The 22,286-nt window shown below is 43.7% G+C and overlaps 1 protein-coding gene across 2 annotated transcripts in view; it reads left to right on the top strand.

The window, feature by feature from the left end:
• Positions 1 to 2,690: 2,690 nt before the first annotated feature.
• Positions 2,691 to 22,286, top strand: part of GRID2IP (Grid2 interacting protein) — an 87,307-nt gene continuing 67,711 nt past the window's right edge. For both annotated transcript variants that reach the window (XM_073361665.1, XM_073361664.1), the window contains exons 1-3: positions 2,691 to 2,819; positions 6,026 to 6,618; positions 12,439 to 12,593. In XM_073361665.1, the coding sequence (XP_073217766.1) occupies positions 2,717 to 2,819; positions 6,026 to 6,618; positions 12,439 to 12,593 (851 nt within the window). In that variant the 5' untranslated portion in view covers positions 2,691 to 2,716. The remainder of the gene's footprint in view (positions 2,820 to 6,025; positions 6,619 to 12,438; positions 12,594 to 22,286) is intronic.

Here is a 22,286-nt window from a genome sequence, read left to right as displayed (position 1 = left end):
TTTTGTTTGTTTTAAACTTGCTGCCTATTAATTTCATTTGGTGGCCCCCTAGTTCTTGTGTTATGAGAAGGAATAAATAACACTTCCTTATTTACTTTCTCCACATCAGAATTAGTAGGGAAATTTTTACTCTTAGGTATTTGCATGCACAATTTTGCATGCACAATATTTGCAGGAGCAAAAAAGTCAAGTATTCTGTTCAAGCTGCATTTGTGTGTTCAAAGTGAGTAGTCAGACATCTAACTACCTGACTTAGGTACATAAGTATAACTTGCATGCACACAGCATTTTGCATATGCAAAATGTTCCATGTGAAAAATTGTGCAGGCATAAATTTGGACCTGTAATGTTGTGTGTGCAGTCTGTGTCTGTGCACCTACATGATTCAGGGAAGACAGGGTTTGCTGGGAATTCTGTGAGAGAACCTGAGCTTTCTGGGTCTCTAGTCCCATTTCCAGATTTGAGAGGTTCAGACACTTCCCACATAAACATCTCTTTGGGCTGCTTTTTTTGTTCAAATTTCCAGTGTTCATGCTTCACAGCCCATCGCTATTTCTGTTTCCATTTGGTTTTGCATTTGTGTAGATGGGGGCAAAAGTGACAGTAAAAGCACACACGTTTATATTGGGTCAGATTTAGCTCTGATGCAACTCTGCTGAGGTCCACTGTGTTATACCAGGGAAGTGTTCGGTTCCTTGTGCATATGATGGATAAACAGATTTGTTGTAAAAGTAATTATTGCTGTGGAATCAAGAAAGAGAAGGTGAGAGGGGACAGATGCTTATGAATGTTACAGCAGCAACACATTTATGGCCATGAACAGATACTATTAGAGATGGAAAAGACCTATAGAGCATCACAGCCATACCAGAGCAAGTCAGGAGTGTTGCCTATGGTGTCTTCTCCAAGGCTCTATCCAGTCAAGTTTCAAGTTTCACAAGTAATGGGGTTCTCACCAGTTCTCTTGGGACTATTCCATGCCCTTCTGGATGTCACCTTTGGGCAGTTTCTCCTGATATTCAGCCCACGTTGGCACATAAAACAGAAGAAAGTCATGCTGTGTAGTTCCTAATGGGATATAATATCCCTCCCCCAGATTTCTACCGCAGACCCCAGCTCCTGCTGGTGCCACAGCAGGAGGCATAATACCTTAAAGCCTTTTAGCTTTCTGAGCCCAGGGATCCTGACATGCTGAGGAAGCAAAAGAGAAAATCAGAAGACAGCAGTTTAATATTCAGTCCATGTTATCACACATTTCCCTGCCTTTCTGGCCCACTCTTTCCAACTCTCTCAGCCATTCTCAGCTAGGAGAATGGCCACTGGTTTCTTTGCATGGGGGCCAAGTATGAATAGGAAGTAGGAAACACAGTTCTGATCACACTCTTCAGCCGAGATCTCGGCAGTCAGCCGAGTGACGTGTTTGTCTCTGTGCCAAATGCATATCGGTGCATTCCCACCCAGCACAATATCCCTGATTTTCTCCCCAACACAGCTGGTTGCAGGACCAGGCCAGGCCAGCGCTTCTGGCCATTCTCTAGCTCTGTATTTCTGCTACTCTGACATCCCATAGTTGTCTATTTTGATTTGCTCGTGTGGGTAGTAGATTTCCCATCTTGGGCCCTAATCCATTTTAACTCCTTTCAAATTCTAATTCCACTTATAGGTCTCAGTCTCAGGTCAGCGTGAGACAAGCCATTACTAACACTGTAATCAGTCTGCAGTTCTCTTTGGAGTGACAGTGAGATTAAACAGAGTAAGAAAAATACGCATGAAGCTAACACACAGCATCTTGAGGGGAACTTCTTCTATTCCAAGGAGACTGGAAGGTCATTTTAGTGGCAGTCTGTTGTGCTAGTGAGTTGGGAAAAATGAAACCTTGCTAGAATGAATCTGTGTTTATATTACTGATCTCAACACTTTCACCATTAAGGTGTCTTACATAAGTGTTTTGCCAGTTCAATCACTATTGTGGGCCTTAAGGAAAAAAGAAGTGTATAGGCTATTCTTCCCCAGTGAAGTGCACCTTGAATGCTGGATTGTGGATATAGCAGCTGATCAGACCTCGCTGTCTGAAGGAGTAAAAAGAATTTGTGTGGATCACTGATATGTACTTCTGAAAGAAACGGATGAGAAGGAAGACAGTCCTGAAACCTCAGGGGGACAAACATGCCCTTTGTGAGAGCCTGGCTGGCCTGCCTCCGAGGGCCACAGATTTCTGTAAGTCTTTTCTCATATCACAGATTCATAGAAGTTAGAGCTGGAAAAGACATACTGTAGGTGGTCACCTGGTCCATCTCCCTTTAGCCAAAGCAGCATTGTTCCCTTGTACATAATCACCAGTGTTTTGCCTAGTCTCATTTCAAATGTCCAGCCTGAAGGACAACTGTTTGTCTGTCTGTCTCCCTGCTTATTGGCCCTTGTCTGGGGTCTCCAAACTTCCCTTGGGGAGCTCACTCCACAACCTAATAGCTCTCCTGATATTCAGCCTAAATTTTCCTTCGCTTAGTTTCACCCCATTAATCCCAGGCTTGTTCCACCCTAAACACTTACGCTCTCTCCTGGACATTTTCATCTGTCCGATGTTCACAAACAATTGTTTTATGTCTCCTTTAGTTATTGCTTGTTGTTTAGTTCTTTTAATATTCCTTTGTAAGACAGTCCTCCCAATTCCCTTTACAGCACAGCTTTAAGCAGCTATTTGAAGTAGCAGATCCAGATGGTGATTGTTAATATAGGTTTCTATAGTAATGAATCTCTCTCTCCCCCCACTATCCTTTTCCCCTGTGAACAAGCTGCTTCATCCCTTCGAAGAGAAGGAGGTAAGAGATATTTGTCTTTCACCTACTTGGATTTTAATAGAATATTAAAATCTTTCAATCTCTTGCTGAATTCCAAATGATAAAAATGTAAGGAGCTCTTCTCAGGACTTAAATGAGAAGAGAAAACATAATTTTGTCACTAAAATTGGAGTTAGAAGAGTCAAGTGGCAGAAGACAGCCACTTTGGGTGATAAATCAAGATTCTATTTACACACCAACCCTGTCCCAGCTATTCTTAGTGAAAGGGCTGGCACAGATGAAGGGCAACTCAAAATAATAGGGAAAAATAAGAAGGGGAAGATTTTCAAAGATACAAAGGAGAGTGAGGCACACAGTTCCCTTAACTTCCAGTAGGAATTGGGCACTGAGTACACAAATGGGCACAGGAATTCTCTGTGGTTCTCTGCTGACAGTCCCTTGGTGTAATCAATCTCAAGATGGGAGTCAGGTATTTGAAATACTCTCCTATCACTAGGTATGAAGATTGAGAGATGCTGGAGACTGATTTTCTTTTTTTAGTTTGTATGAGTGGTTGTTATTGGAGCTTGTTTGAAACTGGTCCATAGTATTGGTTTAAAAACACTTGGGTTTTGTTACTTTGCTTTTTTGTAATCTTGAGTAGAGTCGAGGCTTTTGGAGTTGAACAGTGCAAAAATAAAAATGCATTCATTATGATAATTGATTAAAGATTATTATTACTAACAAGCCTCCATAAATTGTATGTAGTGCAGTTGTAGCTGTAACGGTCCCAGGATATTAGAGAGACAAAGTGGGTGACGTAATATCTTTTATTGGACCAACTTCTGTTGTCACTTTCACCAACAGAAGTTGGTCCAATAAAATATATTACGTCACCCACCTTGTTTCTCTAAGCCTCCATAAACTAATTTATCCAGTCATTTCAGGCAAAATGCTTTTTATTTCCTTTGCAATATTTTGATTGCAAGGGCCCTGTCTCTATTAGCTTTTCAGTAATGCTGAATGCATGTTAAATAATGTGTAATAAATAAATCTGAGAGTAAACAGCATCTTCATAGAGAGGCTGGATCAAAGGAGAGCGAGTGAGTCTGCATGCAAATTATTTAGCGAGTATCAAAGGACAGTTAATGGGTGTACCTGCAAATTATTTACTGAATCCGGTGTAGCTGAGAAGGAGCTTCGAGGCTGTTGCTCTGGAGTGTTTAAAGAAGCCTTGGTGATCACATGTTCCAGTTTCCCCTTAAATGTGTGCTTCTTCCATTAATGGCTGATGAGCCTGACACTTCTTTTGTGGTTTAATCTTCCGCATTAAGTCAATGGGAGTTTTGCCATTTTTCAGGCTCTCTGTAGTGGCTCATGACCTTGAGTGCCTGCCTCAGGGCAGACTGTCAAAGAGAGGGCAGACACCCCAAACTGGTGGTATGTTCTATAATTAGATTTTACCAAACCAGTAACACATTTCAACTCTTGGGTCACTCTAACAATCTCATCATGGAGTCACAGTCCCCTTAGACTCTCCAGTCTGCCTTGCCACCCAGGCAAGCTGGATGTAGTGATAAATGGTCACTTAAACCAAAAATCACAAAATGTTCAGATTGCTTCCAGTCCCAAGAGACCAGTCACTTACCCAAGATCAGCTGGTACCGTAGATCTTACACCAAAGACAACACCTGTAGCCAATCCTGTAATAAACTATCTAAAGTTTTATTAACTAGGGAAAAGAAAGGAGAGAGTTATTTACAGGTTCATAGAAACAAACATATACACACAAATGAGATGGAATCTAAATCCTGAGAGTGACAGTTGTAGTAATCGGTGAATTCAAGATTCTTTCAGGGCGGGCCCAGGCATAGCCCTGGGGGATCTCTGTCTTCAGTTTGGTGTCTCTGGCCTGTGAGAGTTCAAACAGCAAAGAGATGAAAGACTTCCCTTGTCTTTGTTTTGTTTCCTACACTCAGCCTCCAAGTCCATAGGAAGAGCTTCCTTGCATGTAGCATTCCCAAGGTGCGATTGGGTCATTCACCAATTATTTGTATTGCAATGTTCCTTGATGGCTCATCTGATTTCGATAGTTCTTCTGGACGGGCTGGGAGAAACACCTGTCCCATCTAAGTTCACAAGTTTAGCGCAAACATTTTCAAAGTTTCAGAGTAGCAGCTGTGTTAGTCTGTATTCGCAAAAAGAAAAGGAGTACTTGTGGCACCTTAGAGACTAACAAATTTATTTGAGCATAAGCTTTTGTGAGCTACAGCTCACTTCATCGGATGCATTCAGTGAGCTGTAGCTCACGAAAGCTTATGCTCAAATAAATTTGTTAGTCTCTAAGGTGCCACAAGTACTCCTTTTCTATTTTCAGAGTTGTAAAGCAAAACTTACATATTTCCTTGTAGCATGGAATACAAACATTACAAATAAGATAAATGCATGCAGCAATATACAAACATTCTATAGACTCTAAACACTAACTACATTCTTATAAGACTAATACCTATGTTGAGCAACACATAAGTGAATTGGTCTGGTCTCCAGTTATGAGTTTGTCAGTTCTTAGCTGATGCCTGCAGCCTGAGCAAGAGCTGGCACCTGGCCTGCTAGCATCACACCATTGATTTCATTGGACGCAGAATCAGATCCTTTGTTCTTACTCATGAATCAGGCCTTTCATACATCCTCTTCTTAAATTCTGGGTTTACCCTTCATTATACTGAAGGTGGGTCGGTACCACATAAAGGTTGTTGCAGCTTACCTGGTCTTGGCCAGACTGGTGTGAGTGCAATGTTACCTCTCCCATGTGAAGCCCATGAGTGCTCATCCCAGCAGGATCTAGAGGATCTGGCAAATTCTAATACAGATATTTTTGCAGTCATTGTGTAATGAGAAATATTTGTTATTGTAACCCATTTTGACTAATTTGTGTGACTTGGTTTTTAGGGTGACATTACCAGGAATATGAAATGATGGTTTCACTACGCGGGTAAAAGACAGTTAATTTGCTTCAAAGGAAACAAAAGGACTAGACCAGAAGGATAAGGAGCAGTTTTTAGAGAGGGATAAAAAGGATCTTCTCCCCACCCTATCATGAGCATTTCCTTTCCAAAGGAATGAGAACATAGAGCAGACTAGAATTCCCACCAGACGGCATCCTATATAAATAACAGCAGCTAGACCTAATGTTCTGACTGTATGGGAAACAATTTCACAACTTTTTTTCTTCCCTTCCTCTCCAGTTACAACCATGGAGGCTACCAATCAGGGGTGGCCTGAAGAGTTTGGGTTTAAGATAAGTGGAAATGGTCCTTGCTACATCCTTGCAGTAGAAGAGGGCAGCAGCGCTTATTTAGCTGGTCTTCAGCCAGGAGACCAGATCCTGGAGATAGAAGGCCAGCATGTTTCTTCCATGAACTGCGAGACTCTCATCAACCTGGCGAGGCAGTGTGAGAATGTGCCTCCCAGCATTGGAGTGGTCTCACGCATTCAGCAGATGGATATCAATCCTGGCCCGGATGGAAAGTTTGGTTTCAGCCTGATGTGTAACGGTGGCAACCCACTGCAAGTGGAGAGGGTAGCCCCAGACTCGCCTGCTTCTGAGTGTGGAATCAAACTGGGAGACTATGTGCTGGAAGTCAATGGAATTCCAGTGAAGCTTTATGAAGCAGCAGCTGCCATGATTAAATCCTGCCAAGGGAAGGCTCTGAGACTGGGGCTGCTGCGGCTTGGGCGAGTGCAGAGATGGACCAGCAGCAGTGTACGGGGATTCGTCCAAAGTGCTGACACAATCCACCAAGAGAGAAAACAGAAGGCTCAGGAATTCAACAAGAAGGTAAAGCCAAGAGTGCAGGGCCAGATGGCAGTCTGGCAGGGCACTGTGAGTCTGGCTAAAGCTGGGGAAGAGGAGGAGGCTGTGGTAAAAATGGCCAGATCCATGTGTTCATAGTTGATAGTGATTAGAGCACTTAGTGGAGTGCTTCACTCAAGGAAGGGGTGCACAAAGAGTCAACACACAAAGTATTATTCATGAATGAGCACTACTAACAGATGTCCAGTAATATCTTTGCAGATTTGGATAATATAGATCCATGTTTTCCCTTTTTCTTATGTACTGGGGTCACTGATGTTTGAGTTGAGTGAAACTGGGACACTTCTGGTCTCAGGAATTCAAATCCCCTGGCGTTTTACCATGAGCACTGGGTTTGTTCACAAAAAGCAAAGACCAAAAGGCCATATCCTCAGCCGGTGTAAATCAAGGTAGCTCCACTCAAGTCATTGAGTTTTATGTGATTTCCATATAAATCTGTCAGTCATCCCAGGTGTGCTCAAATATTGGAGGCCAGATGTGATTTGGGTCAGGGGCTGTGGGTGGTGACTATTTCCTGGTCGAGGCAGGAGCCTATATATTAATGCATAAACAAGGAGGACTTGCCTGGTGTCTTGGCCATTTCCTGTTATTTCCCTTCCACCATGTAAGTCACAGGAAACCTGTGGAGCTGTCTTTCTCTTGCCACTTTTCGCTGAATGCAGATTCTTGGAAGCCCAGCTATACCTTAGGCTCTCATTGCCTGCTACAGTTTTTCTGGTGTGTATAGTATTTTCAGTGCCAGGTAGAGTGTTGGGGGCTGACTTTGGGCTGAGCACTTCCATCTCCCATTGACTTCAGTTTGACATGTGGGTTCTCTGAACATCTGAAAATCAGGGATGTGCCTCTCAGATCTAGCTGGAAACAAGAATGTTCCCATGCACGGATTCTGTCTGTGCAGTGGAAGGGTTCACAGAAGCAAGTTTTGGCGACATTCTCTTTCACTGTTACCAAAAATGTCTTCTAAAGGAGAAGGGGGATGGTTTTGTGGGAGGACCCTGATTTGTCAAGATGGTTTTGTGATTAAAACATAGGCTTAGGAGTCAGGAGACTTGGGGCCAGATTTTGTTCTCATTTATAACTATGTAAATTATTGTGACCCTACATTTGGATAAAACTTGGGTTAACGAGAATGGAATCAGGACTTCTGGGTTCTATTTGCAGCTCTGCCATTGACCAAAGGGATGGTGACCATGGGCAAATCACTTCCCCGTTCTGTGCCTCAGTTTCCCCATCATTTTACAGATGAGGATTGTGAGAATGAATTTATGTTTGCAAAGGGTGTTGAGATCTTTGGCTGGAAGGCTAAAGAGAAGAGCCAAGTATTATTAATTTTTTGCCATTAAAGCATAATTATTGTCAAGCGATTATCTGTAAGGCCAGATATCCTTCTCTTCAGTATCTAAATATTTATTTAGAGTTTTATCATATCAGCCTTTAAAAAAATGTAGCTCTTATTTTGCAGCAAAGTAAAAAAATCAAAGTAATTACAGCTTCATTGTGTTCCTGATGGTTACCCGGTGGGTAATTTGCCAAACTCATCACCTCTTGCTAATTATAAATTTGATCATGGTTGTTTCTTTAATCTTCCTACTTTCCATTTCAAAGTATCCTTTTAAAATACTGTTCTGAAATAACCGGGTTGTGTTTGTTGATCCCAAGCTGATAAACACCAAGATATTAGTAAAGAGATGTGTCAGTATCAGCAGAATCTCGCTCTTCAGTCAGGCTTTAAATTAAGGGCTTTTAATTTATGATTCCAAAGGCAGTCCCACTGCATGTTAGACAGATACCTCCTGATTATTGAGGATTAACAAATGAATGAAGGTGTTGGTCTGTTTTACACTGTCAAGTGCAATTGGATTAAACCACAGTAAATATTTCTTGGATGATTGTCATTAAAATTTAGGAAGCAAGCACATTAATGATTTTGGAAAGACTCTTCCTCATGCAATGTGTGCCTCTAAGGTCAATGGGACCATTCATGGAAGTGGAGCTGGATTTAGCCATGTAGGTGTGGTTGCTGCATCTCTATGTAACTTTAATCAATCTGCACTGCTTGCAAGCAGTAACCCCTCCACACACTTTGTTTCTGTACCAGCTCATCTAGCCTCTTGTTCCCCGGAGTGTTTGAGTGGAAATGAGTTTGTAGAGCTTTGTGGGTTGCTGGTTTCAGGAACAGGAGTGTAATGGCTCAGATGTTTTAAGTAGCCTAATTTTCAACAAGCTGCAGAAAATAATAAAACCCAATAGAGTGCTTCCCTCCATCCTTTATCGGTAAATGCTGCTTCAGTTAGAGCTGCTGGTGGTAGAATTGGGTAGAATAAGCCAAAAAGCCAGGGGGGATGCTTGGGAAGCTCATCTGCATGTCGTTACCCAGAATGAACTAGTAGCTCACCTCTGTTTCACAACATCACTGGGGTCCAGGCTCTGGTCACGTGCTAAACGGTTTAAGGGTGCTTGTGGAGCACTGGGTTCTGGGCTGGGTGCTCTGTGAGCCCAAGGTGCAGAAGGCTTTTCCTGCACTGAGTGCTAGATCATTATCTGATTTGATTTCCTGGGCTAACAGCATTCATGGAGAGGGCTGGGTGACTCAAGGGGCAGTATTTGTATTATTGTCATGGCTGGCTATGCTGCGGGCATGAACCCAAACCCTCACTGACCTATCCCTGACCTGGGGGCTCGAAATCTGCATCCAAACATTTCCAGTGTCTGAGTCACTGATCCAGGATCTCTGTGTTATTGGACTTAATGTTCCGGTCTGGCCCACTCCAAGGGGAGCTACAGAAGTTGATGGGAAGAATGGACCCAGAGATGGGGTTCTGGCCTCCTTGCTTGTTGTTCTTTTTCTGAATGGTGAGGTGGGGTAGGGCGGGGCTTTGTCAGGACATAATAATAATACTTAGGCTTTCAGTTACAGGTCACTCTCTCCTGTTGTTATTCACTGAGCACCCAGGTGTGTGCCAGGCTCCATACAGACAATCATAGCAATGAAAAAGACAGTCCCTGTCATAAAAAGAAAAGGAGTACTTGTGGCACCTTAGAGACTAACCAATTTATTTGAGCATAAGTTTTTGAGCATAAGCTACAGCTCACTTCATCGGATGAATACTGTGGAAAGTTTAGAAGATCTTATTATATACACACAAAGCATGAAAAAAATACCTCCTCCCACCCCACTCTCCTGCTGGTAATAGCTTATCTAAAGTGATCACTCTCCTTACAATGTGTATGATAATCAAGTTGGGCCATTTCCAGCACAAATCCAGGTTATCATACACATTGTAAGGAGAGTGATCACTTTAGATAAGCTATTACCAGCAGGAGAGTGGGGTGGGAGGAGGTATTTTTTTCATGCTTTGTGTGTATATAATAAGATCTTCTAAACTTTCCACAGTATGCATCCGATGAAGTGAGCTGTAGCTCACGAAAGCTTATGCTCAAATAAATTGGTTAGTCTCTAAGGTGCCACAAGTCCTCCTTTTCTTTTTGCGAATACAGACTAACATGGCTGTTACTCTGAAACCAGTCCCTGTCATGAAGAATTTACAATGTAAACTGAGCCCAGTGATCGGTGGCTGCTGAGTAATGAATGAGATGGCTAGTCCCAGTCCCCTTCCCAGTGGTAGATGATACTGTTTGCACCATTAGGCCCCCTTGTTGGCAGAGAGAGGTCAAGGACTGAATGTATCATGGAGACTAAACATCTCTTATCCCTAGTTGTAGCCACCCTTCAGGTCATATTTATGTGCCTCAGTAAGGCAAAGGAAGGGAAGCTTGTCCTGCCACTGCCCATCCTGTGTTTGCTCTGTGCATAAACACAGGGAGTTCCCTCCTATGACTCTCAAGTCAACTGTGCTACTTTACACCCAGTTGACCATGGCCCAAAGGACCACTCGAGAGCTAAGAATTGCCGGGACGTAGAGATGCCCTGCCAATCTCTTTTCCCGAGTCATGTCCCTGCGTGGGGAGGAGAGGAGAGGGGAAAGTAGCTGGAGGGTGTGGTATAGGAGATGCTTTGGTAGCTGTGCTCCACCCCAAGGATTCTTGTAAGCAGGTGAATCTTTAACTCATTAGATCGCTGGGTTTATGGCTGTGGCAGCCAGAGGGCACCCAGGATTCTGGCCCAGAATTTTCATTATATGACCAGGTTTTATAATTTCTTTTGGGCTAAATCCTGAAGTCCTGACTCAGAAAAAACTTTAACAGGAGGACCTCAGGATCTGGCCCACTGAAAATACCAGGTTCATTGTAAACACTGCACTGGCACTTGAGAGTAAGGAGCATGTGAGTCTGTATGCTGTGTAACTGCTGTTTTTACTGCTCCAGATTTAATAACCTTGAAATGTCTGCTGCTTACTGGGAATTTCAGTAGTGGTCACGTGATGGCTTTTTCAAATTGGCAGGTACCTTGTGGTTTGCGATGTAGGTTAGAATCACTGGTGAGAAGTGACTTTGGAGAACTTCAAAGTGGAACAAGGACCAGGAGGCAACAGCTCCTTTTCCTTTTCTTATGTAAAGGTCTCTGTCACTAGCCAGCATGTGGCACTTCTCAGATGGGTTTTATTTTCTGCTCATTTTAGATATTTTTCTGGAGTGGAGAGAACCCAATCTAAGGAAAGGTGTGGTCCCTTTGTTACTCAGGAGCAAAGAGTGAATGAGTTCTTTGGCTACTAGTTCCAACCTGTATTTGTAAGTGTAATGGGGTGGCAGGAGCTGATGAAGGGCTTTCCTAGCAGTGCCCTGCCCAAGTAAGTCAGATGCCTGCATCATTTGGGGGTCACTGCTTGGCCCACAAAATGCTTCACCAATGGAAAAGCAAGCAAAAGAGGAGCAGGGGCAGGGGTGGGATCTTAGACAGTTTTCTGCTTGCTTGGCATTTATTGTATCTGGAGAACACTTGCCTAGAATGCAGACTCTCCAAAGTCATAAATTCCAGGGTGAGCAGACAGCTCCAAAGCTAGCTTACACAGCAGGTTCCAATCTTTTAGGGTAACTGGAGTAACAGAGTAACTAGACTAAGACCTTGAGCTCAGCTGTACCTTCCAGTACCTATTTATGCCTCCCATTCATTTATATGTCAGAGATGGGATCTTTCAGGGTCATGACCCCTTGACAGGGTCCGCTATGGTAAGAGTATGTGTAACTGAGTGATTGAAGACTAGCATCAAGGCTTTTCATTAAGGCAGAGAAAGGGAGCTTAGAATCTCAGTCACAAAAGCCTGAGGTACTAGCAGTGGTACACATCCCAGTGGTTGGGAACCATGAGATAACGTGGCCCCTTCCCACTTTCTGCACCAAGGCAAGAGTTTCTCTAAGGTTAATTTCCTATTTTTCTGCAGCATTTCAAAAAATTAATAGCAAGAAAATGTCATTCTGTGTAATCAAGTGGTAATTAAAGGGTTAGGATAGAATCGGAACTATTCAACTGTGTCATGCCCTACACTGCAAATGAAGGTTATTTTTGGGCTCATGTGTGGGGTTCTGTGCTTTTGAAGTAGGAGAATTTCTAATCCTGCTGTTGCTGTAAAGTTCTCACTGACCGTTGCATATGATGAAGGACAGCAGTGAAGTCCTTGGGAGTCCTGAGTTGGTGTCACTAGCATCTAACACGATCATTTGATGATAAAGGGTGGGTTTGTTTGTTTTTTAAGTAAATTGTTTCCTCTCTTTTGTGTTGGTCCAGGTATTACAAATATGTACATGTTTCTGATGGTTTTATTTCCATTGAGTTTCATGTCAGTTTCTACCTCTATTAATGCCTATCTTGCTCCCACGCCCACACAGGTTGACGAAATTCTCGGAGATCAGCCAGAGGTAAAAGAGAAAGTTTTCACCATCTTGAAACAGTATGCAGCAGAGAGGAAGGTGGAATACTTGGCTTACACCCTTTCCATGATTCTCACTAAAGAATCCCATCAACTTCTCATTGACAATATCAGGTACAAAGTGATCAGTAACTATCATGTTGTCATGCAGGTAATTAATACATGGGGTGTCTAGGTGGTGGAGGCAAATACGGATGAAGGGCACTGGGCTCTAATTATAGAGACAGTTCCAATCCTTCATTGCAATCAGCAGCACCAAGAATCTTTCACTTTCTTGATTTGGGAAGTGTAAGACTTGCACAGTGACTTTCAGCTGAGACTATATTGTTTTGGCTCCTACCAAGGGAAGCAGACTCCTGACTGAGACCAGATCAGCTTTGCCAGGAGACACTAACTTGCAGCTGAGACTAACTCAACACAATACAAGGACAGATTGTCAAAACCTGACATTTACACATTGTTCTCCATGGGACCTGGTCGGTGGTGAGTTCAGTAGAAAATCTAGCACCTTATGACGAGCGTTTGTGTCCCTACTACTTGGTAGAACATTAGACCTACTCCAGCATGTATGACTATGTCACCCTTTGCTGGAGCCCCACGGAGCTATGACTACAGGTAACTGACAGTGTCCTGGAGCTCAAGTGAGGGGGCTTGTAAATTAGAGCAGAAGGGCCTGAATTCTTTCCAGTGTGAAGTTCATAAGGCCACAGATTAGCCATCAAGACACTATCATTTAACCCACTTGCAACAATCACTGCTTACAGATCCACAGGCTCTCAGTTCGAGTCCCAGCTACAGTATTTTGCAGGACATGTTTACGTGGCAAGTGCATTCACTAGGTAGAGGAGTCAGCTGGTTAGAGATATGTGCCCTAGCACGTGTCATGCATAACCCTGCTTGCAGAGGTGACGTTCTGTGCTTGCAGAGGTGACGTTCACTGTGGCTAGCGTTGGTTGAGGGATGAAATCTCCCATTGTCAAGTTCACAAAAATATTCTGGTTTGTTGCCTTCCTTGGTGAGTCATTCCATCTACTAACAGCATTTTAACTGGATCCCCTTTTTTTGGACATCATTTGAAACAGAAACTAAATTAGCTACAGAATGTCTGGAAATTAACCAAGGAAGATGATGGAAAATAAACCAAAATCCACAATTAGAAAACTGGAGATAAATTAGGGTTCAGTCAGGGGGGTGATGGATTGACGAGCAGGAGAGGGAGACTTCTGCGTGGGGAGGCCGGGGGCCGGAGGGTGAATCAGAATGAGGGGGAGCAGGCAAGGCTTCAACTCTGCCAGATTGGCTGGCAGATTTTTACCTTATACCTGTCTGCTGCCACTGCAGAGTACTGTGTCTGAGCTGCAGCTGCCTCCTGTGCCCCGGGATGGGATGTTGCCATTTCTTTGGGTCACACTTGCAAACATGCATGGACACCAAGGGTCTGGGAAACATAGATTAGTAGTTGCGTTGATTCAAGTGAGCCACTTTCCAAAGCACCAAATTTATGGTAATCTTTTATGTAAAGAGGAGAAAACTCCCTCAGTAGCCTTGGTTGTAGAGCAACTGCGAAGTGACTATATAATTCTAGAATAAATAGAACATTAGAAATGGAAGAAGGGTCACGTCCCATTCAGGATTGCTCTCTACAGTCTACTTCTGTGCTTTGTCCAGTTGTCTAGATGCCCCAAGTGTTTCCACATCCCTTGGGATGGTAAATGAGAGGAGAATGAGGACTGTAGACTCTCCTCATGCCATTATGGCCGAGACCTACTGGCTTCATTCTCCCCTGCCTTCCACTTTTTGTTGTCATTTACACCTGTGCAAAGCAGGTGTAAAATGCTGCCCTGTCTGAATGGCAGTTGGGAACCCGGCCTTGCATGGTTAGCGCTGTTCATTTCTCCTCATAAATCAGCCTCCCCAGTCCTTTATCACTATGGTTCTCTTCTCTGAATTCCTTCCAGTCTGTTCTGATCCCCAGAACGAACAGCACTATTTTAATTAATCTGTGGCACATACCCATTGTCTCCCATGAACAAACAGGGACTGATCCTGCTCCCTTTGAAGACAGTGGTAAAATTCCCAAAGTCGGGGATCTTTTGCCTGACTTTAGACTTCTGAAAGTGGCTGGCTTTCCATTTCCCAGTAAACTCACTGCAAGCCGTAGTCCATCTGTCAGCCCTAGTGTCAGCTTTCTGTGGAGCTGAGTGAAGCCTGCAATTACAGCACTGACCTGCCGTGTGCCTTCCCAACACTAGCTGCCTGTCATGAGAAAACAGGGGGCCACAGGCTCTACAAGGTCTTGTCAGGATAATTTGTCTTTCAAAACTTGATGGAAAAATATTGTTATTATGAGAAGGAAAAGAGCAGCTCAAATCTCCAGCTCCAGTGTCGTTTCCAGACAATAAGGCTTCCCTTCCCCTTACCCTGAGTGTGAACTCCTAGTGGTGGGGGAAGTGGACAGGGAGGTGGGAAATCAGAAGGATACAAGCAGGCTCTGTGCTTGGTAATTTTCTTTTAATATCACACAGTGTTGAATTAGTGGCAAATTCATTATTTCCTGTTTCCCATGGGACATTTCCTCTCAGCTTTTACACCAAGCACAGCTGAAACAGCTAATGAGGGCGCATTGAAAGGCTGGCAGATCACTTGGCTCTGAGCTATTTACAGGCTGTGTCACTACCTCCAGTCAAGAAAAAGGTTTGCTTGGCTTTAAATATTGCTCCGTCTCTGAGCCTCTGGATGAGACTATCCTTGGCAATGCTATTTGCTCTGCTTTCTGCTTCCTTGCATGCCTGTGTGTGTGTATGGGGTAGAGTTTGAAGTGTCGTGGGAATGTGAAGGTTGTGTGTGTGTGTGTGTGTGTGTGTATGCCAAGGGAAAGGTGTATATTTGTGTGTGTGCAAAGGAGGTGGGTGTGTATTGCACTTCAAGGGGGCTGCACGTCCATGAATATGCGCTGTACCTGAATCTCTCCCCACCTGCCAGTAGATACACTAGATCACAGCAATTGGTTTTTCTGGGCTTGGCACTTACAGCACAGCTTGAATCCCTACATAAAGGTAGTACAGGAAAATTACTGCCCTTGAAGCTCCTTTTCTCACCGATTGGCAGAAAGAGTGGCCTGTACCACCACTCCAAAAGGAGCCCGAAAAACATCAGTAAGAGTGGCTAAGCTGTGGGGAGATCAGTGTGTCTGCGAACAGCACTTGGAACATAGATGTTCCTATGCAGAAAGAGCTTTTGTGCCTGTCTCTTTAAGTGTAAAGAGTGAGGACCTGATTCTCATTTACAAAAAAGCCACTTTACACCAGTCTGCCAGTGTAACATAGCCTTAAAATAGGCATAAATGACATTTACAGTCACTGCCAGAGCGGTGTAAAAGGGCCTGAGTCGTAAATGAGCATTGGGCACCACGTACGGGCATAATGTCACAGAGATCTTGCTTTCCTTCAGTCACTCATTATATTCAAAAAGGGGAGTTTCATGCTCTTTGGCCAGGTTGATAGGATGGACAAAGCACCCCAGCACACGGTGCTCTTAAACTCTCCATCGACATGCAAAGGGGTGCACACCCTGACCTTACCTGGGTCTGCCCAGGGGCTATCCAAGAGATTTGTGGATTTGCAGAATTGAGCCAGATCTGGGAACTTCACTATGTGATGCCTGGTGTAACCCCATCAACAGTGGTCACTCTGGCTGGTTCCATGGTCCTCAATAGTCTATGATTGTTTAATGCTGATGATGGCATGGGTGTGCATACCCCATGCACAGAAGCCTTGACTTTGAGCTCAGTTACACATTGATTTCAGTGGAAATACCCTGCTGTAAGTGAGATCCGGATTGGCCCCACAGTCTGTATAACAGGTGCTGCACATTCTTTTTATGGCCAGGCAGTGCCAGGTCTATTTTGCAGTGGGATGCTGTCTGCATGCAGAACACATGATGGGGATTATGGTCTGTCGTAGATGATGTTCATTAGGGAATCAGACCTCCATCTGGCTCCACTCTGGGCCCGGCTTTCCAATTCCTGTTTAATCAGTTGAATTGTAAGATATTATGGTTACCATAACAACTGTCCTCCATGCACATGGTCTTAGAAACTTTTGCAAAGGGAACTGCAACTCAAAGAGTGATGGGAACTCGCAGCCCATCTTGCCTGCCTTCTTCATGCAGCATCACACCATGTTTCAAATGAAAGTATTGTCACCTTACCATGTGCATTTACTGCATGTAGCTTCCTTTAGGAGAAAGAAAAAGTGAATCATTAATCAGGTGATGGCCACCTTTGAAACATGACTGAGAGATTGGCTCAGTCTCCTGGTACCCATCCATGCTTGCCACCTTTCAACCATCTGCAGCTCCTGGTGTGTGTGGAACTTCTGATTCTCTCTGACCTAGTGGCAATCAGAGTGGGAATGCTGCTGGGAGGCGCCAGGGGGCTTCACTTCCACTCTTATTGCCAGTAGGTCAAGCAGACCTTGGCGAGAATGGGCATCTGTGCTGAGAAGGGGTGGGCCAGATGTAGCTGATGTCAGTTCTCAGGCAGTGCCTCCCTTGCTGCGTGAAGACCAACCAAACATATGTCCCATGTAATTATTCTAGATAATGGATTTTGTCACCTTTAGCTAAATTAACTCTGCTTTTCCAATTAACTCTTGTTCCTAGGGGAATCTCTCTGGGTGCTTAGCCACTGTGATCCTGGGTGATCTGGGGGCTAATGCACAGTCTAGGTTTGCAGGAGATTAGGGGTCTGCTCCTGGCTCTGCTATTAACCTTTGTGTGACCTTGGGACGGGTTGTTTCACCTCTGTGTCTTGTTTCCCGATCTGTGAAAAACACTAACCCACCTTATGGTTCATTCAATACTTGATGTAAAACTGTGAGATCCTTGGCTAGAAGACACTATAGAAGATCTTAATATTGTTATTGGTCAGCCCACTCTCTCACACAGGAAGATGTACATACAAGGCTGAGCTGGCACACTTAAGGAATTTACAGGCAGAAAATTATCTTCTCTCTGGAGGCAGATGGTGGGGAAACTTCCAGCTATGTTCATTTCTTTCTAGGTTCGTGTAATGCTCCTCAGTGAAGGGAGTAAACAGATTCCAGTGACCGGTTTCAGAGTAGCAGCCGTGTTAGTCTGTATTCGCAAAAAGAAAAGGAGGACTTGTGGCACCTTAGAGACTAACCAATTTATTTGAGCATAAGCTTTCGTGAGCTACAGCTCACTTCATCGGATGCATTCAGTGGACTAACTCCAGTGAGTTAGACATGAAGCTGGGAGTGCTGGCTTCTATTCTTAGCTCTGCTGCTGTGTGACTTTGGGCAGATTGAAAAGGAGTACTTGTGGCACCTTAGAGACTAACCAATTTATTTGAGCGTAAGCTGTAGCTCACGAAAGCTTATGCTCAAATAAATTGGTTAGTCACTAAGGTGCCATAAGTACTCCTTTTCCTTTTGCGAATACAGACTAACACGGCTGTTACTCTGAAACCTGGGCAAATTGGACTCATTTCACCTTTTTGTCTCTTAGCTACCTCATTTGGGAAATGAAGACCATGATTTTTACCTCCTTTGTGAGGGGCTTGAGACCTAGGGATGGAATTGGAAAAGGTTCAAAAAAGGGCAACAAAAATGATTAGGGGTATGGAACAACTTCCGTATGAGGAGAGATTAATAAGACTGGGACTTTTAAGCTTGGAAAAGAGATGACTAAGGTGGGATATGATTGAGGTCTATAAAATCATGGCTGCTGTGGAGAAAGTAAATAAGGAAGTGTTATTTACTCCTTCTCATAACACAAGAACTAGGGGGTCACCAAATGAAATTAATAGGCAGCAAGTTTAAAACAGAAGGAAGTATTTCTTTACACAATGCACAGTCAACCTGTGGAACTCCTTGCCAGAGCATGTTGTGAAGGCCAAGACTATAACAGGGTTCAAAAAAGAACTAGATAAATTCATGGAGGATAGCTCCATCAATGGATATTAGCCAGGATGGGAAGGGATGGTGTCCCTAGCCTCTGTTTGCCAGAAGCTGGGAATGAGCAACAGGGAATGGATCACTTGATGATTCCCTGTTCTTTTCATTCCCTCTGGGGCACATGGGATTGGCCACTGTCAGAAGACAGGATACTGGGCTAGATGAACCATTGGTCTGACCCAGTATGGCTGTTCTTATGTTATGTAAAAATCACTATCAAGATTATGAATGTTCTGATTAGATTTTTATGGAAGCATAGATACAATTTCAGTTGTTTATATTTTGTATGGGACTGAATGTACAGACAGCTGGGGCAGAGACAGGTGAACCAGTGTGGATAGAACAAAAACCGCAGCTGGACCTTCACTCAAACTCAAATCCATCCTGAACTTCAAAACAAAACAAAAAACCTTATAGAAAGGACATTATTCTCTAAGAAATTCTCTTTGGTATTCACATCATTTCTGTAGACCCTGTTCCATTACTATGGAACTGTATTGTCTTCAATCCTACGAAATTATATAGGATTTTTCCATACAGGGGATTCAAATGAGCACCTGAACTTTCAGATGCTTATTCCTTCTGGACCTCTAAGCCCATGGAGCATTGCCTGTTGCTTGTTTTCCTTACTGTTCATTTTATTCCCTAAATAAATAAATCATGTTGTGTCAGAGTCTGAAGTCAAAGTAGTAATCATCTATTACTCTCCTGACGGTAATGCATGAATTTCTGAAGCACAATCAGAGCTGTCACTCCCCAGCATCTGATTCCCCAAAAGGGCAAAGCCATCAAGGCAGCTTCAAATTTTGTTTCCTGTGATTTGGAAAATAACTGATTTTTAAAAAAACCCTTAATCACTCCCTGTGCCCTGGTGTGAAAGGTTAGGGCTGGGGTAGGAGGGCTCGGTGTCCTGGGCAGCTAATCTCAGTTTCATGTGAATTAAATACTTAGCTTAGGGAAAAGATTTACCATCTAATCTAATGAAATGAGTTTGAGAGAAAACATTGCTGTAGAAACCAAGGTTCCTGTTTGCCAGCTGCATTGCTGGAAGCATGAGCCAGGCTGTGTGTCTTGCCTTGTGTACAATATGAGCTGCCTATGCTGGATTTTTTTCAGTTTTTCAGTTTGCTGTATATGTCTAACACCAGGGATTGGATTTTGCATTGTGCAGTGATGCTTTTGCATCACTAGGGTGGTATGAAGGGGCCAGAACATTGCTCTGAATTCCTCTGATGGGGAGGAACCCCCTGTTGGTGGAAACCTGCACCAGCCCCCTTACACTCTGGTGTGGGGAGCTCTTAGCCTTGTCAGTGCAGAATTATGGAGCTGGTTCAAATTCCTTAATGCCCCTTCCCCTGGCCCAGCTCAGACATAGGGGGGAACTGAGCCCCAGAATTCCCTTAGCATGATCTCTTGTGCTTTCTCCAGCTCTACAGATGTATGTAAGTATAGTGATAGTGACATAGGAGTTGCCATTCCAGATCAGACCTGTGGTCCATCTAGGCCAGGTAGATAGTGACCAGTATGAGCTGCTTCAGAGAAAGGGGCCAGGGAGCCCTTACTGGGCAATTATGGAATAACCTGCCCTGGGTATGTTCCCTCCTAACCCCCAGAACTTTGTGGTTGGCTCATGCCCTCAAGCATGAGAGTTTATTTCCCTAATAAATGGGGAATATAAATGTCTAATTCTATTATGTGCTTGGCTCCACTGATATCTTGTGGCAGTGAGTCCCACAGGTCAATTATATGTTCTGTAAAAAGCATTTCCTTCGCTCAGTTTTGGTTTCATTAAATGTCACCTTATGAGAAAACGGTAAATAGAAGCAACCCCTTTATCTTCTCTATAACAGTTAGTTAGTATGCCTCTAATGTGTTCCTTCTTATTTGTCTCCTCTCTTAAAATGTTACACAGTCTCAGACCATTCACTTTCTCTTCATGAGGAAGTTTCTCCAACTTCTCATTGAGCATCTCTGAGCCCCCTCTAGTTCTGTTTTCTTTTTTGAGGCAGGGTGACATGAACTAAATAGAGTATTCCAGGTAGAGATCATTCAGTCAGATAAAAGTATTAGAAGATTTTCAGCATTAGTCTCCATCTCATTGTTTCACTAGCCTAACATTTAGTTTGCTTTTTTGACTGCTGCTGCTGATTGAGCAGAGCTTTTCCATGAGCTATCCAGAATGAAAGATGATGAGATGCCCTGATTTGCTGCAGACTTACTGGATGTTGTATATAGTTTTTGGTTATTCCTACACGGCTTGAGATGGATTTATTCCATCAGGTATCCTTCTACCTTTTCCACTAGGGATGGGTTTAAGTCAAGTCCTTGGATCCAGGTTGTTGTACCAGATCCATCATCATGGTATCTGCACACCACCAATAAATGCATTAAGTGACATGACTAGCATTTGTCACGTGTGCTCCCTTCCTTTCTCTTTCCTCTTCTTAAGGGGAAAAATGCATATGGCTTTTTTGTTTTTGGCTGTGTGCTATTAGCACAGGCAGGTGGAACAAGTGCACCTGGGACTTGGAATCAAAGATAGTGAAGTTTGAGGTAGTTTTTAGTTCCTGGGGGAGTTCATTTCAAAGTCTTGGACCAGTCTCTGAAAAATTCAGTCTGCTGCACAAGAGAGCTTTACCCTTGCAGTTGATGGTTCCTTTAGGGATGTAAAATATTGTTTAAAAAGTTAACTGTTTAACCAATTATAATTATATTGTTTAAACACGGCAAAGAATCCTGTCGCACCTTATAGACTAACAGACGTATTGGAGCATGAGCTTTCTTGGGTGAATACCCACTTAGTTGGATGCATGCCGATCCAGATCCAGACTAACACAGCTACCCCTCTGATTGTTTAAACAGTTAACTGATTAAAGGGAGAGGGGCTGGGGCTGCTCTGGCCAGTCCGAAGCTCGGACTGGGGTCGGATTTGACCAGCTGAGTGGTGTGGCTGGGGCTGGGGTCAGTTGGCTGGCTGGCCAGTCGGCCCAGGGCTGCTGGGGTTGGCGGGCTGGCCATCCGGCCGGCCGAAGGTTGCTGGGGTCAGCCGTCCCAGGGGTTAACGGTTAAGGCGGGTTAACCAGTAAGACTAATGTTAACCGGTTAATATCTTACATCCCTAGGTTCCATTGGGCCAGAGGAGCAGACCTGTCAGCCAGGGTCCTTATCCTGGAACTTTAGATGATCTTTTAGGTATTCTTGACCCAGACCACTGAATGCCTTGAAGATAAGGGCTGAGACCCTGAATTTGCTGTAGAGCGTAAGAGACAGATAGCACAGGTCAGGGTACGTTTCCTTTGCAGCAGAGGTGGAATGAGGTCTAATGGATAGAGCAGGTGTCAGGGAGTCATTACTCCTGAGTTCTTTTTCAGACTCTGCTCCTGCACATGTCACTTAACTGCTTTGTGCTTCAATTTATTCTTCTGTAAGTTTGGGGTAATATAATATCTACATTTCAGGAGGGCTGGGGGGCTTTGAAAGGCATATTTGTTAAGCATCTGGCGGTTTTCTGAGGAAAAATATTGCTATTAATATATTAGAAATGTGTGTGGACCTACAGCATACCTGGGGAGAGTGCACACAGGCTGTAATTCACATGGGTCTGTACTGTATTCCGCACATTCCGGTGAATGGCAATCAGTGCAAATTGGATAAGGGTTTCTGGATGCTACTAATTGAATCATATGTTCTTTAACTCTGAGCTATTGTATCGGGGCAGCAGGGTCCTTAGACTAGCATATGGAATCCCCTCTCAGTCTTGCTAGACTAAAGTATGGAAATCTACTCAGCACAGCAGACTTGTGAAGTCTCCAAGGATTTCAAGCCAAGC

This window comes from Lepidochelys kempii, chromosome 10, assembly GCF_965140265.1.
Source record: "Lepidochelys kempii isolate rLepKem1 chromosome 10, rLepKem1.hap2, whole genome shotgun sequence".
Taxonomy (NCBI): Eukaryota; Metazoa; Chordata; order Testudines; family Cheloniidae; genus Lepidochelys; species Lepidochelys kempii.
This window is presented reverse-complemented; position numbering and strand designations above follow the sequence as displayed.